This window comes from Talpa occidentalis, unplaced genomic scaffold (assembly GCF_014898055.3).
Source record: "Talpa occidentalis isolate TD23 unplaced genomic scaffold, MPIMG_talOcc4v2.1 talOcc4.10, whole genome shotgun sequence".
Taxonomy (NCBI): Eukaryota; Metazoa; Chordata; class Mammalia; order Eulipotyphla; family Talpidae; genus Talpa; species Talpa occidentalis.
The window spans coordinates 10,789,097-10,802,233 of NW_023600993.1; the positions used below are offsets into that span (position 1 = coordinate 10,789,097).

The 13,137-nt window shown below is 34.6% G+C and overlaps 1 protein-coding gene across 5 annotated transcripts in view; it reads right to left on the minus strand.

Annotated features, from left to right (window-relative positions):
* DNAJC13 (DnaJ heat shock protein family (Hsp40) member C13) overlaps window positions 1-13,137 on the minus strand; it is a 100,444-nt gene that overhangs the window by 48,840 nt on the left and 38,467 nt on the right. For 3 of the 5 annotated variants that reach the window (XM_054688869.1, XM_054688920.1, XM_054688835.1), the window contains exons 17-25: window positions 12,332-12,453; window positions 10,057-10,132; window positions 9,718-9,813; window positions 8,801-8,944; window positions 6,224-6,238; window positions 5,598-5,680; window positions 4,151-4,304; window positions 1,280-1,383; window positions 1,035-1,194 (exon numbers count right to left, since the gene is read on the minus strand). In XM_054688869.1, coding sequence (XP_054544844.1) covers window positions 1,035-1,194; window positions 1,280-1,383; window positions 4,151-4,304; window positions 5,598-5,680; window positions 6,224-6,238; window positions 8,801-8,944; window positions 9,718-9,813; window positions 10,057-10,132; window positions 12,332-12,453 — 954 coding nt within the window. The remainder of the gene's footprint in view (window positions 1-1,034; window positions 1,195-1,279; window positions 1,384-4,150; window positions 4,305-5,597; window positions 5,681-6,223; window positions 6,239-8,800; window positions 8,945-9,717; window positions 9,814-10,056; window positions 10,133-12,331; window positions 12,454-13,137) is intronic. The other 2 variants (XM_037524375.2, XM_037524368.2) reach the window with 1 other exon arrangement.

Sequence of the window (13,137 nt, forward strand, 5' to 3'; positions counted from 1 at the left end):
CTTTTTTCTAGAAAGGCATATATTTTAAATCATAAATATTACTTTATTACATAGTTTTAAAATTATATGTAAAAATGGAAATAAATGGTATAACTGGCCCAAATAACAATCCTTCAATTAAGCAAAAACTCTAAAGAACTGATTAACAACTTTCACATAAATCATATGCTGATGAACACAAACAAGGAAAAACATCTCTATCTAAAATACGAATATTATACCACAAGTACTCAGGTTCACTGGAATAATAGATTAGAATTCCATAGTGCAATCTGGCATAACAGCAAGCAATAAGGATTTTCATCAGGTTATATTATTTCCTACATATGTTTTATAACTTTATTCAGATTCTATATTCTAATACACTAAGAATAATGAACAATTAAGGCATCATAAGAATGACTATTTAAAAAACTGATGAAATGGTTATAAGGCAGTTTATAGAAAATGAAATTGATAAATGTAAGAGGAACGGAAACAAATGAATAAAGCAGAAATACAAATGAATAAAGTGGACACACTGCCAAGAGCAGTGCACTGGATGAGCTGCATGCTGCATGAATTGATCAGATTGTTCTCTTACCCCAGCATGCCTAAGTGTCAAATGACAAGCTTTCTAAAATAATGCAACAGGTTGACTCAAGGTTCCCCTTTTTGGTTATTCTATTTCTAGAAAGTTGTATTATCTTCACACTTCGAATTTAAATAGGTTAGCATCATTCAAGGTTTTTTGCAAAAAGGAAAACCAAAAGTATACACAACTCTAAATGTCACTATTTCTTTTATACACATGTCCAGCTCATCCAAACTTAAAGACTGGCAAACAGATTGCTAGTCATTCAAAGCAGCAACGGAAAAAACCTAAGCTGACATGGACAAATACTAACCCATTAGTCATTTTCCTATTTACCTATTTAAATTAAGTGTTATGTTAAGTTGGAGAAAAATATCAGAAAGTTGTACTAACAATGTGATCAAATAAGGTTTAAATTTAGTTTAAAAATTTCAGCAGTTTCCTTAAATGATATCCTTACCCTTTCTAACATTCCAATGATGTATCTTGTATCTGTAAAAGGTCCTATATCTTCATGACATCTGCCGTAAACAATAGCAAGGGCTTGTAAACATAAACACTTCATGTTTACTTTTGGGGTGAGCAGGAAACGATGATAGAGTTCATTAAAAAATTCATACCTAGATTAAAAAGAAAGTTTTACAGGAGATACAGCCACAAGCTAATGGTGAAAATAAATAGACCAAGATAGGAAGAGCAGCTTACGATTTCTTAATTGATCCACTTTCTTCATTCTCATCTTCCTCCAACAGTAATCTCAGGTAATAGTCTCCTATTTTAATTTCCTCTGCCAGGCACTCATATTTAACCTTAATTAATAAAATAAAATTACATTTGCATTTACAAGAGATTTTTGCAATTTTTCACCTAATTGCTTCTTACAATTCTTTTTGTTCAGAGCTTTTCCTTTTAGGGCCTCCCGGGTGGTGCAGCGGATTGATCGCCATGCTGTGAGGCTGTCCGCAGCATCTGCAGTGCGGGTTCGATTCCCAGCCGGCCAGGGAGAAACCCACATGGCGCAGCAGACCTCTCCTGCCGCGCCCGCTGCTCCCATCAGCAGTATCTTTGATCATTCTGCCTGTTCTACTCCCCGCTCTGTCTCTGGTGAATATTCTCACCGTCCTGCGCCTCTGACCTGTACCCCAGTTCTTGTATAAATAAATTAAAAAAAAAAACTTGTCATTTAAAAAAAAAAAGACAACTTTTATTTATTTTTTAAAGATTTATTTATTTATGCATACAAGAGCTGGGGTGTAGGCTAGAGGTGTGGGGGGTGAGAGGATTCATGAGAGACAGAGTGGGAAACAGAATAGGCAGATCTACTGAAATACACTGCTAAGGGAAGCAGTGGGCGAGACAGGAGAGGTCTGCTGTGCCATATGGGTCACCTCCCTGGCCTGGAAACAAACTCGTGCTACAGGGGCTGCAGACAGCTTCATAGTGCTGATGTTTGACCCCTTGTGCCACCAGAGAGGCCCTGAAAAAACAACTTTTAATATAAAAACCCCAGACCATTTCTTAAAATATCTGGTAAGTCACTACTATTAAGACTATTTTAGCTAAATGTTGAGTCAGAATTACACACCAATTTTATGAATGTGAAATTTGCTGATAAAAACTGTCGAGTCTGTATTACGTCCACTAAGGTTTAGGGGGAGCTCTGCTTCATTCCCCCTCTGCTTGCCTCCATCAAGCAAGGAGTAGATGGTGCTGCACCCACACGATTTGCCAGTTCAACAAGCTACTTGAGATTTCCTCTTAGGTCCCCACATATCAACTACAGTTTATATGTTTACATAGTATCCATTCTCTGTATTTCAAATAACTCCAGGCTACAAAATTGGAGGTGAAGGTAAAGGAGTAGAGCATAGTCAGCAGCCGGGGACTCGGGCTGCTTGAGTCCAGGAAAGATTTGCAAGCATTTAAGGAATTCCCTGACAAGATTATCAAAATACTTCTTTGAATGCCTAAAACAATTCATTTCCAAGAATATAAAACAGAGTCATATATGTAGATTGATTTTACTATCTTTCTATAAATTCTGAGCCTTAATAAATGACAGTCATTTATAAAGCACATACTGTGTACCATGCACTATTCTAGTTATCAGCGTAAAAAAATAAAATGTGTATGACAGTTGGATGATAGTAAGTGCTATGAAGTGAAATAAAGGCGGGTAGGTGGGGAACAAGAGGGAAGTGGAAGGGGAGAGGTGAGGAGGAGGAAAAGTGTGTCTGGGTAAAGAGGGCTGCATTCTGAAATGGGGTGGCTGGACCCACTGAGATGATGACAATTCAGGAAAAGACAAAACAAGTTAAGGGGCTGTCTGGGGAAGCAACAAATACAAAGACCTTGAGTCAAGAACATGAATTTGGTGTTTTCAGGGAGCCCCATGTGCCCTGAGAGAGAGAACAGTAGGTGTTGGGGGCACACAAATCCTGTCCTGAGTCACTTTGAGATGCGAAGCCATGGGAACACAGGAAGGTTCTGCATGATCTGAGGACACTGCAGCTCTTTTGCTGATGCACTGTAGGGAGGCCATGGTGGAAGCAGACATATTGTTGCTATCTCACAGATGAGAGCAGGGTCCTAGATAAGTTATGTAAGTGTTTTGAATCGGATTTGGATTTGAGGTATAAAAGAAAAGAGAATTTCAAAGGTTTTGACTAGAAAATAAGAAGTAGCCACTACCTAAAATCATAAAGACAGCAAGAGAAATGAGCTTGAAGGAAGAACAAGAACAGGGCTTTAGAGATAAGTTCTAAATGTTTATTAAATATCAAATTATGAAAGTATGAAGTCCAGGGAAAAATGTCTAAGCAGATAAACATCTATCTAGAAACCACTAGCAAGTTAGGAATAAAAAAAAAAACACTTAAAGCCAAGAGAATTGATGAGCTTACACTGGCAATAAATATAAATGAAAAGAGGTACAAGAACTGACACTTCGAAGCAAGCCAACACTTAATAAGTGCAGAAATAAGGGAAAATGAGCAAAAGAAAATGCCAGGCAAATACAGACTCCATAAACCCAAGTAAAGGCAGGTTCTGAAGCACAGTCAAATCACCGTATGGTTTTGAAATACAGTTTGGTTAAAAATCAACTGTAGGGTCATGAGTATGTTCAAATGTATGGTTACTGCAAGAGTTTACACTATACACACACATAACTGTCTACTTTGTTTTGCTGTTCTCTGCATCAATATTTTAATAGGACAGCAAAATATGACCACATTCAAAATCAAATTACCAGAAAGGAAAAAAAAAAAAAAAACATACAAGTTACAAGGAACAAGGGGAACAGGCTGTTTTTAATGGAGAAAAAAATTTAAAAGGAGAAGGAATAAACCAAGAACTGACCTGGAACGTACAGGATCAAATTTAACTCCCACATGACTCTCAGGTACAAAAGTGAGTTACTTAACAAAGTAATTTCTTATTTTTGTCAGGCAAATATTAAAGTTTTCCAATACTTTCTCCATAAAATTACAAGGGGGAAAATACAACTAAATTTCTTAAGACTCCAAAAAATATGTTTTCAAAAAAAATCTGTTATAAAACGAAATTAAACTTTACCTCAAATTCATGGTGGTTCCAGGAGATCACATTAGCACTGCCAAGTTCTCGATCAATATTAAATGCTCTCATTTCAGATTCAAGGCTATCTCTCAGCTCTTCTCGTGTTTTGAAATTCCATATTAGGTTTGACCTGGCATGGTCCTGTCCAAACCTAGATAAACACACACACACACACAGTCAGAAAATAACAAGCAATAAACGGTTTTAAACAAAATTTATAAATGTCTCCTTATTACTTCTTATAACAAGCTAGAAAAGAATGGAGTTAACAAACTTTAGCAAGGGTAAGAAAATAAAATCTCTGTAAAGTATATATATAATAAAATGTTAATGGTAGACCCTTGGTGTTACATATATAGTAGTTACTGCAAAATTCTTATACCTTTCTCATTTGTTTAAAAATTTTTAGAACAGGATATTGGGGGAAAATGAACCCAAACTACAAAAAAAATCTGTGAATTTTGAAAAAAAGGAGCTGATTTCAATTTTAGTATTTATTGCTACTAAATTCCAACCAGAAAATGATTCATTATATAATCGACACCAAATTTTAGGTTGTGGTTAAGAATTTCTGGATTATTGGGTGTGAAGGGTGTGGGATGAGCAACAGTCTAGACTAGAATCTTAAAAACTACCCAAGAAAGAATACTGCTACATGGTCAAGCTCTGATGGGTATTTTCAAAATATCTTCCTTTCATTCCTAGAGTAAGTCTGAACTGGGGTAAGGGAGCTTCATGTTCATTCAGATATTCATTCCTGGAAAATCTGACGTCAGAGTTCTCAGGGAGTTCTGGGGGTTTGACCACTGAAGGAATCCTAAGAAAACCAAGGTATATTGTACTCTGTGCTGTAAAAGTACTGTTTTCAAAGCACCTATTTTCTTTACTTAGTAAGGTACAATCAATATATTAGTTTCCAGGATGAATATTTTGTTATCTTCAAAAATATTTGCAAACTTTTCCCTATGTTTTAAAGTCCTTCTAAACTTATGTATCTGGAGGTGGGATAAGCGGGGGGAGAGTGTGAGAGAAAAAGGGGTTACCATATTAGAAAAACTGGAGAAGTATATGAAGTACCTATTTCTCACAAATCTCCTTAATGTTTTCATCACCCACCTCTTTTAAGGCTCTAATAAGGCATAAAGAAGTGATAATGTAGTTACCAATAAGCCACAATTAAGTATTTTAAAGCAAACGTCATCTCTGTCCTAAAAAAAAAATTTAAGGTTAACTTTAGCTCTTTGGACTACAGACACTCATAAAAGGCCTTAATTTTATTGAAGCATCACTAATCATATCAATCTTAATAGTTATAGTTGACAGGGATAGCATAAAAATACTGGTAGCACTAGAGCACTAGGGTTCTAGGAAAGAAAACCCTGTCCAGATTCCTCTATGGCAATGCCTAATTTAATCTACATTGGAAAACAGGTCTAAAGTTTACCTATAATAGAAGAGATCCCAATTTGCTTCTATTTTTATTCTTTGTCTTCTCTTTCGCAGAACTACTGGCTTTTGATTTATATTCTGAAAAAGAAAAAAAACTGCTCACACTGGGCCACCACAGACAGAGGACTGTCAATTTACAAGTGATAAGGAATACTTTCTTCATTAAATGTTGGTTGAAAAAAATGAAAACTAAATCTGTAAAATAAGAATATCAGCTATTAGATTACATCAAAATATATTAATCTGCCAGTACATATTTCTACATTGTTGCCGAAATATTTTCCATGTAGTGTTCAGTTGTTTGAGCACCAAACTTTGTTGAAGTTTACAGTGATGACTAATAAAATTTGTAACAAACTTGTTTTAAACACTTACATGCAGTTAATACAAAAGTCTTGGGAAAGTAATAAATGCAAAAGACCACAGGTTATTAAACTGGAATCAAAGCCAAGAGGAGCAAGTATAAGTTGAAATAGCTAGTGGACAAGAAATAAGTATCTACATTCAGACACATGTGAAGTATGGCTTGAAATTAATTTATTAGACAAAGAATATCAAAGACGATTCCACATGCCAGGCAATATAATGCATTTCACACATGTAGCAGGGATTTAAACTCACCAGATTGTTTCTGTCCTGAATTTAATTGTAAAAAGGAAAAAATAAAAAAAATTTTTAAAGAAAATAAAGTGAGCCTATATTTGCTATGCTGTATCTATTATATAAATTTCACAAGAATGTTATCCATATAAATCATCCTCACTTTAAGACATTAAAAGGCCCACCTGCTTCTCTAAATCTCTGACCCAAATTTTAGGCTGCTGCTGAAGGATGAGACAAACTGTTTTAGATCTGATGTTGACTTCAGGAGCTAATATTGAAAGCTTTAATTACAAACATTAATGTTAAATTAAAAATGTAAATATTTCAAAACCACTTGTCTGGCTAGTTCTGACTATGTAAGAATGCAGCTCATTTCAAGGCCAGCCAGTTCATCTTGACAATGGTTAGTTTTCAGACTTTAGTTAAAGCACATAACTCCATACTTTGGTGTTAATATTTCTAGTAATAAAACACACAGGGATCATTCAATTTCTTAAAGATGTTAATGTTAAAGATAGTATTGCAACAGAAATAATTAGTTTTCTACCAAAAAAAATTTTTTTTAAATTTATTTATTTATTTATACAAGCACTGGGTACAGTCAGAAGCGTGGGAGGGTGAGAATTCACCAGAGCCAGAGCAAGGAACAGAACAGGCAGACCGATGAAATACGCTGCTGAGGGGAGCAGCGGGTGGCAGGAGAGGTCTGCGCACCCTGTGGGACCCTCGCTGATGGCCGGGGATCGAACCGGCGCTGCAGAGGCTGTGGGCAGCTTCGCAGCCCAGCGCTCAACGGCTGCTCCATCAGGGGAGGCCCTCTAGCAAAATTTTTTTGACCAGCAAATCTATTTGGCATTATTACTGCTTGACACTATAACACCCCATGTAAACGAAACCAACAGACCAATACACCTTGTTGATATTACAAATACATTCTTTACCTTCGGAACCATTTTTTTTTTTTTAATTTTTTTTTTTTTTTAATAGAGGCATGCTTTATTTATTCATTTATTTGTTTGTTTGTTTTGTTTATACATGCACTGGGTACAGTCAGAAGCGCGGGAGGGTGAGAGAATTCACCAGAGCCAGAGCGGGGAGCAGAGCAGGCAGAAGGGCCGAAGTACACTGCTGAGGGGAGCAGCGGGCGGCAGGAGAGGTCTGCGCGCCATGTGGGACCCTCCTCCAGTGGCCGGGGAGCAGCCGGGGATGGAACCGGCGCCACAGAGGCTGCGGGCAGCTTCGCAACCCAGTGCTCAACCGCTGCGCCACCGGGGAGGCCCCGGAACCATTTTTTTTGAATGACAGATGTTATCTACATTTCTAGCTGCAACAGCTTTGTTTCAAGATTACGCTAGATACTGTTATATGAAATTTGATGCCCAAAATTTAATTTCAGTATGGTAATTATTTTCAACAGCTTGGAACAACTTATTTTAGAAGTAGATTTAACTACCTGAAGCCAGGAGCTTGTAATTCTTATTAACTGTGAAAATCATATCATATCTATACTTTCAACTGTTCAAAATGCTATAGCAGTATTATTATAACCAGACATGTATATAACTTTTATTATCTTGTTTCTATATCAAAGCAATCCTATTAGAGAGGGGAGTTATTATTATTCTAATTTTATGAAAGAGGAAAGTAAGATTTTTACGAAAACCCTTAACTTCCCAAACAGATTAGTAAGCCATGGAATCAGTTCCAAATATAGGTTTAACAATTCAAAGTTCAGTATTCTCTACTATCTAATCATTAGGACACCTGCCTAATCATTCTTTATACTGCATGACATTCATATCAATGAGCATTAACCCCAATGTGCTCAAGTTTTAAGGAACTGAAAATCATTCTCAATTTCAGATAGACACATAAGACTATTTGTTCGGTGCACCTGACGCCTTATGTTTAGATAGTCTAGAAATTCACAAGAAACCTGCCATTGTAGAAACATATTTATAGTACTTCCCTTGAACGAAGAGATGGTAAAAGGGAAGAATGTGTGGTCAACAAAGACTGTGAGATCAAATAAATTTTCATAGGGCGCCTTAAACAATTCTTAACCATGGCATGTTCCATCCTAGTTAGAAGAACATGCAGTAGATTCTGCAGCATATGCTACATGCTGAAGGATGAGACAAACTGTTTTAGATCTGATGTTGACTTCAGGAGCTAATATTGAAAGCTTTAATTACAAACATTAATGTTAAATTAAAAATGTAAATATTTCAAAACCACTTGTCTGGCTAGTTCTGAATAAAAAAGTTAAGCAAGAACATCTTCATTTTTATGGTTAGAAAACAAAGTTCAGAGAAGGAAGAAAGGAAATAGGTCTATATAAATCAAAGTACAGAAACCAGAAGTTATGGGAGAGAAATTAAGAGCAGACTTTTATATTAAAATAAAAAATTATAAAACTATAAATTAAGAAAAAATATATAAAAATATAAAGTAGGGTAAGGGGGCGTTTCTTCAGGTCTTTTAATTTGGGTGTTAAGTCAGATGTCTGACACCCATTTCTGTGGACAGCAATGATGAGAGAAAATGCAGGATAGACAGACATGCTGGGAGTTTGGAAGCAAGTTTTATTTTTACCTCTTTTTGAGCAATGCCCATTCTGTCTCTCCAGTGCATCAACACAAGGTCCACCTTTTCTTTGGCAAATTTTTCAACTTCTTTAGCAGCTTTCCCAGCTAGTCTTTGCCACTCTGGAACTTTGTTAAATTTTCCGTATTGATCCTGTAATATAGTGTTGAAATTCATTAAAGTCCTGTTTACAAATTTATTTAAAAATCTAAGTATAGCTGAGTCATGGTATTTTACAAGATAAAATAATGTATGCTATAGCTCACTATAGCTCAGTGAGAAACAAGGTGAAAGTTTCTATAATAAATTATGCCTTCACCTAGAAATTTTACTTTTCTAGTTTCAAGATGATTCCTTTTAGAGGAATGGCTAGATGCAAGTGGGAGATGGATACAGATAAAGAAACGGGACACACATGCAAAACAAAACATTAGGATGAAAGCGTATCTTGAAAGATGTTTAAGTAGTTTTCTCAGAGATAGCCCAGTCATAATCATTAAAATAGCTCTTGTAGGGAAAAAAAGTCATCTCTAAGTTCATTCTTTTAGTTGGCCTCTTTGACACACAATTATTCATTTCATATTACATGCCATCACATTATACAATTGAAGATTTTTTTCTAGAAATCCATTCCTGAATGTGCAAATAAGCTTAGTTTAGAGAAACAAACACACAAGATTTCTACTACTTACTAGATTATGGTTAAGAGTTGCACAAATTTGAAAATATATTAAAAATAATTGAATTCTACAGGCAAACCAAATGAGTTTTACAGGATATAAATTTGACCTCAATAAAGCTGATAATAACATAAAAGTGCTACTTTTCAATACAGTGCATTTTTGGTTTATTTCTAAAATTTTTATAACGTTTCAGAAAATAATGCTCTCTTCAACCTGAAAGACACCAACGACCATCATACTTACCATTGCTATTTTCACATTATCTCTAACATGCATCCGATCAGCATCTTTCTCAGGAACTGGATCTGAGCTGTCCAAGTATGCCAGCAATCCTGGTGGCTAAAAACAAGAAATGAAAACAAAATACAAAATCCACCTTTAAAACAATGGTGCAAAAGTTAGCCTTCAAAACCCAAATAAATTAATAGCTAAATAAGGTTTAGCTATAGAGGCTTAGCATTTATTATAAGGCAACTTCTATAAATATCTTCTAAATTAAAAACAAATTTAAAAAGCCCTTTAACAGTATAAATAACTTACTTTATGCAATTTTATGCAATTTCAGTGATTCAACTGACTTACCAAAATGCGTTTCAACAAGTTTGCTGCAGTTGCATTATCAGCTGTCCAGAGTCCCACTAAATGTCTACTTAGCTGTCTGAAAAAAGCAGACGTTGAGAAAGGTATGCTGCTTTATCTCAGCTAGAACAGAAAGGAATTTTTCAGAACAAAATATCATATAAGAAATATGACTATAGCAAAAAATGAATCATTCTGATGTTAAATACTAAAAATTAATATTTTAGTGCAGAAAGACATGAGATAGTACCTCTAATATTAGAATTACCATTAATTAGGAAATTAGAATTTTCAACAAATTAAAATGCTGTCCTAACTTACTAATTTTCAATGGACTTGAACATGAATAGGCTGCTATCCCATTTAAAGGTAATTTAAATTTAAAATAAATTAAACTTGATGTTGGTTTTGCATAACAAGTCCTGATAGATCAATTAAAGCATCTTGGCATTCCTTGTGATTCTGAATACGAGCAAATTCAACAACTATGTCATAATATATAACTTTTTGCCAAGGTCAAAGAGAGAAAATATTATGAGCGCTGGAATTCGGACATAGGATATAAAGCTAATTATTTTATTGATTTAAATAAGAAGTGAAAATAAGCTCTATTTGGTTCTAAAAGAAAATCTAAGATCCATACTGAATGTATATCTTCATCATTTATTAATCTTAATCTTAAACTGACACCTGTTTACCATGTATTCCACCTGATGAGAGGGGAATACATTTTATTCAGCATTAACCCTTCTAAACTCATAATTCAATTGTCCTTTGTTGTAAGAATGGGCATAAAACCTATAAAGGAAATAACCAAATAATCACCTGCAGGAATATGTTTTTGCACATGTTACAGTGCCAAAAGAAAAACAATTTAATAGAAAAACCCAAATTGTATTTTATTCTTTCACCAAAAAAAAAAAAAACAAAAAAACAAACAAACAAACAAAAAAAAAACCCAAAAAACACTCCACTGTTTATTCCTGTGCCTATCTGAAAGCTAACATTAAAGTCATTAAACTTATAATTTCCTTCACTGGTATTTGATAGTTACTATATCATCGATTCCTAAAATGGTTTTAATCAGGGATAAAGGAGATAACAATTTATAGTAGCAATTTGTAAAAGATAAAGCAATGCAGATGGAAAGTGGCCTATATGCCACGATATGACAAACTGACAGTTTTTCAGTACTTCAACTAATCACAGTAGGGAATGTAATTGATTATAATAAAGAGGAACACAAACAAACTTCTAACATGGTAATTTAATGCAAGAAGACATCAAATTATCTCTACTGTAATGAAAGATGGTGTCCAGCATTGCTAGTAAGGCAGCACACCAACAAAATAATCTCCCTTTTTTATCTTTTTGTCCTCTCAGGCAACTGATTACTCCTGTGAGCTAACATTTACAAGTGAGGGATGCATATAGTTTCCTGTAATAGCATAAACAGCGGAAAACCATTGGCAAGACAACACACTGCTACATCTAATAACTGGACAGAGGTGATAAAGTATCATAAAGTATACTTAAGTCAGAAATTTATATTATTATTTAAAAAGTCAAAAAGAGCACGATTAAACATATTTATGATACTCTTTTAAAGCATTATGACTCATAAGTCATAACGCAGTATGCTAAGGATATGTGAAAGGGCCACAGGGCAGGAATCATAAAGAAAGGTTAAAAGAGTTGGAATTCATGCAGCCTGGAATAAATGAACAGACTTATGTCTTTCTTATAGTTGAATGATTATTAGAAAAAAGATGATGATTTGCTAAAATACAAATTATTTAACTATAAGAGATTTAGGAGAGGCTGGTTAGGTAGTAGGTTTTCATTATTACTCAAGTAGAGTGTACCTAACTGACCAAGACATCTAAAAATTGTGCAGGGTTTTGCAAGGGGTCATCTGCATGCAACATGGCCAGAAGGAAACACAAGGAGAAAAGGCCTGGGCACATGATTGTAGTTCCAAAAATTTTAGACCCTCTTTACATGTTCCAGTTCTATGACTATGGGTGTAGAGCATAACAATCAGATATTGGGGGAAAAGTAAACACACTTTCTATCCCTCCCAGGTTAGCCAGTGGCAGGTTCAATGATCATCTGAACACATTCCTTCTTTAAGGAAAGTAAAAGGAGAACTGGGTAACTCAAAAGAAAATGAAACATTTATATAATCCAAACACCACCTACTCAGTTTGTTTAATATAATATCTGAATCCATTCTCTAAACAGCAAGTTAATTGATAGTAAATTAAATTTAACCTACCTATTTGTAAGCATCCTTTGATCTGAGCTTATTGTAAACATCGAAGTATGCAAGTGTCGAGGTAAGGCACCTTCACTTAGGGCAAGCTCCTGCATTTTTGTAGCAATTTCTTTGTCACCTTCCTTTGGAAAAAGGGTAAGATGATCCCTAGAGCAGCAATCTAGCAAGCTATCCTAATTTTGTAAAGCTTAGTTTACATTTCTAGATAAACTAGTCAGTATACAATAAAAATTTAAAATGCGATCTTAATTACCCAAAAATAACAAAGGTAAGTTAGTAGTAAAGCAATTTTTATAATATGGTTTCTTTGGAATGAAGTTAAAATGTTTCCAGATACATTTATAAATTAAGTTTTGCTGAATTTATTATTAAAATTAAGTTCATACTCTTGAGTATATATCAACTCTTGAGTATATATCAACTAACCAAAGGGAGAAGTGACTCAGGGAAATCAGCAGTTCCTACCATAGGTGTTCACAAATGTGACTTGCTTTTGTTTTTAACAATATGTTCATCTGATGGTGAACACAATTCTTCACTTTTTAAAAAATGTGATAGAGAGGTAGTTCTTTTTATTCTGATCTCATTTTGCTTATAAGGACTCACTTTGGCAACAGGATAAGAAGGAACTACTAATTAAAGCTAGTCACAGAATTATGAACTAAATAAGCAGTGTGATATTTAAAACCACCTGTCAAAACGTGAAAGCCCACAATGTTAGTGAAAAAATGCACAAATATATACTACAACTGAATATGTAGTATTTATACAAATATGCATGTAGTATGAGTATGTTACATATGTCA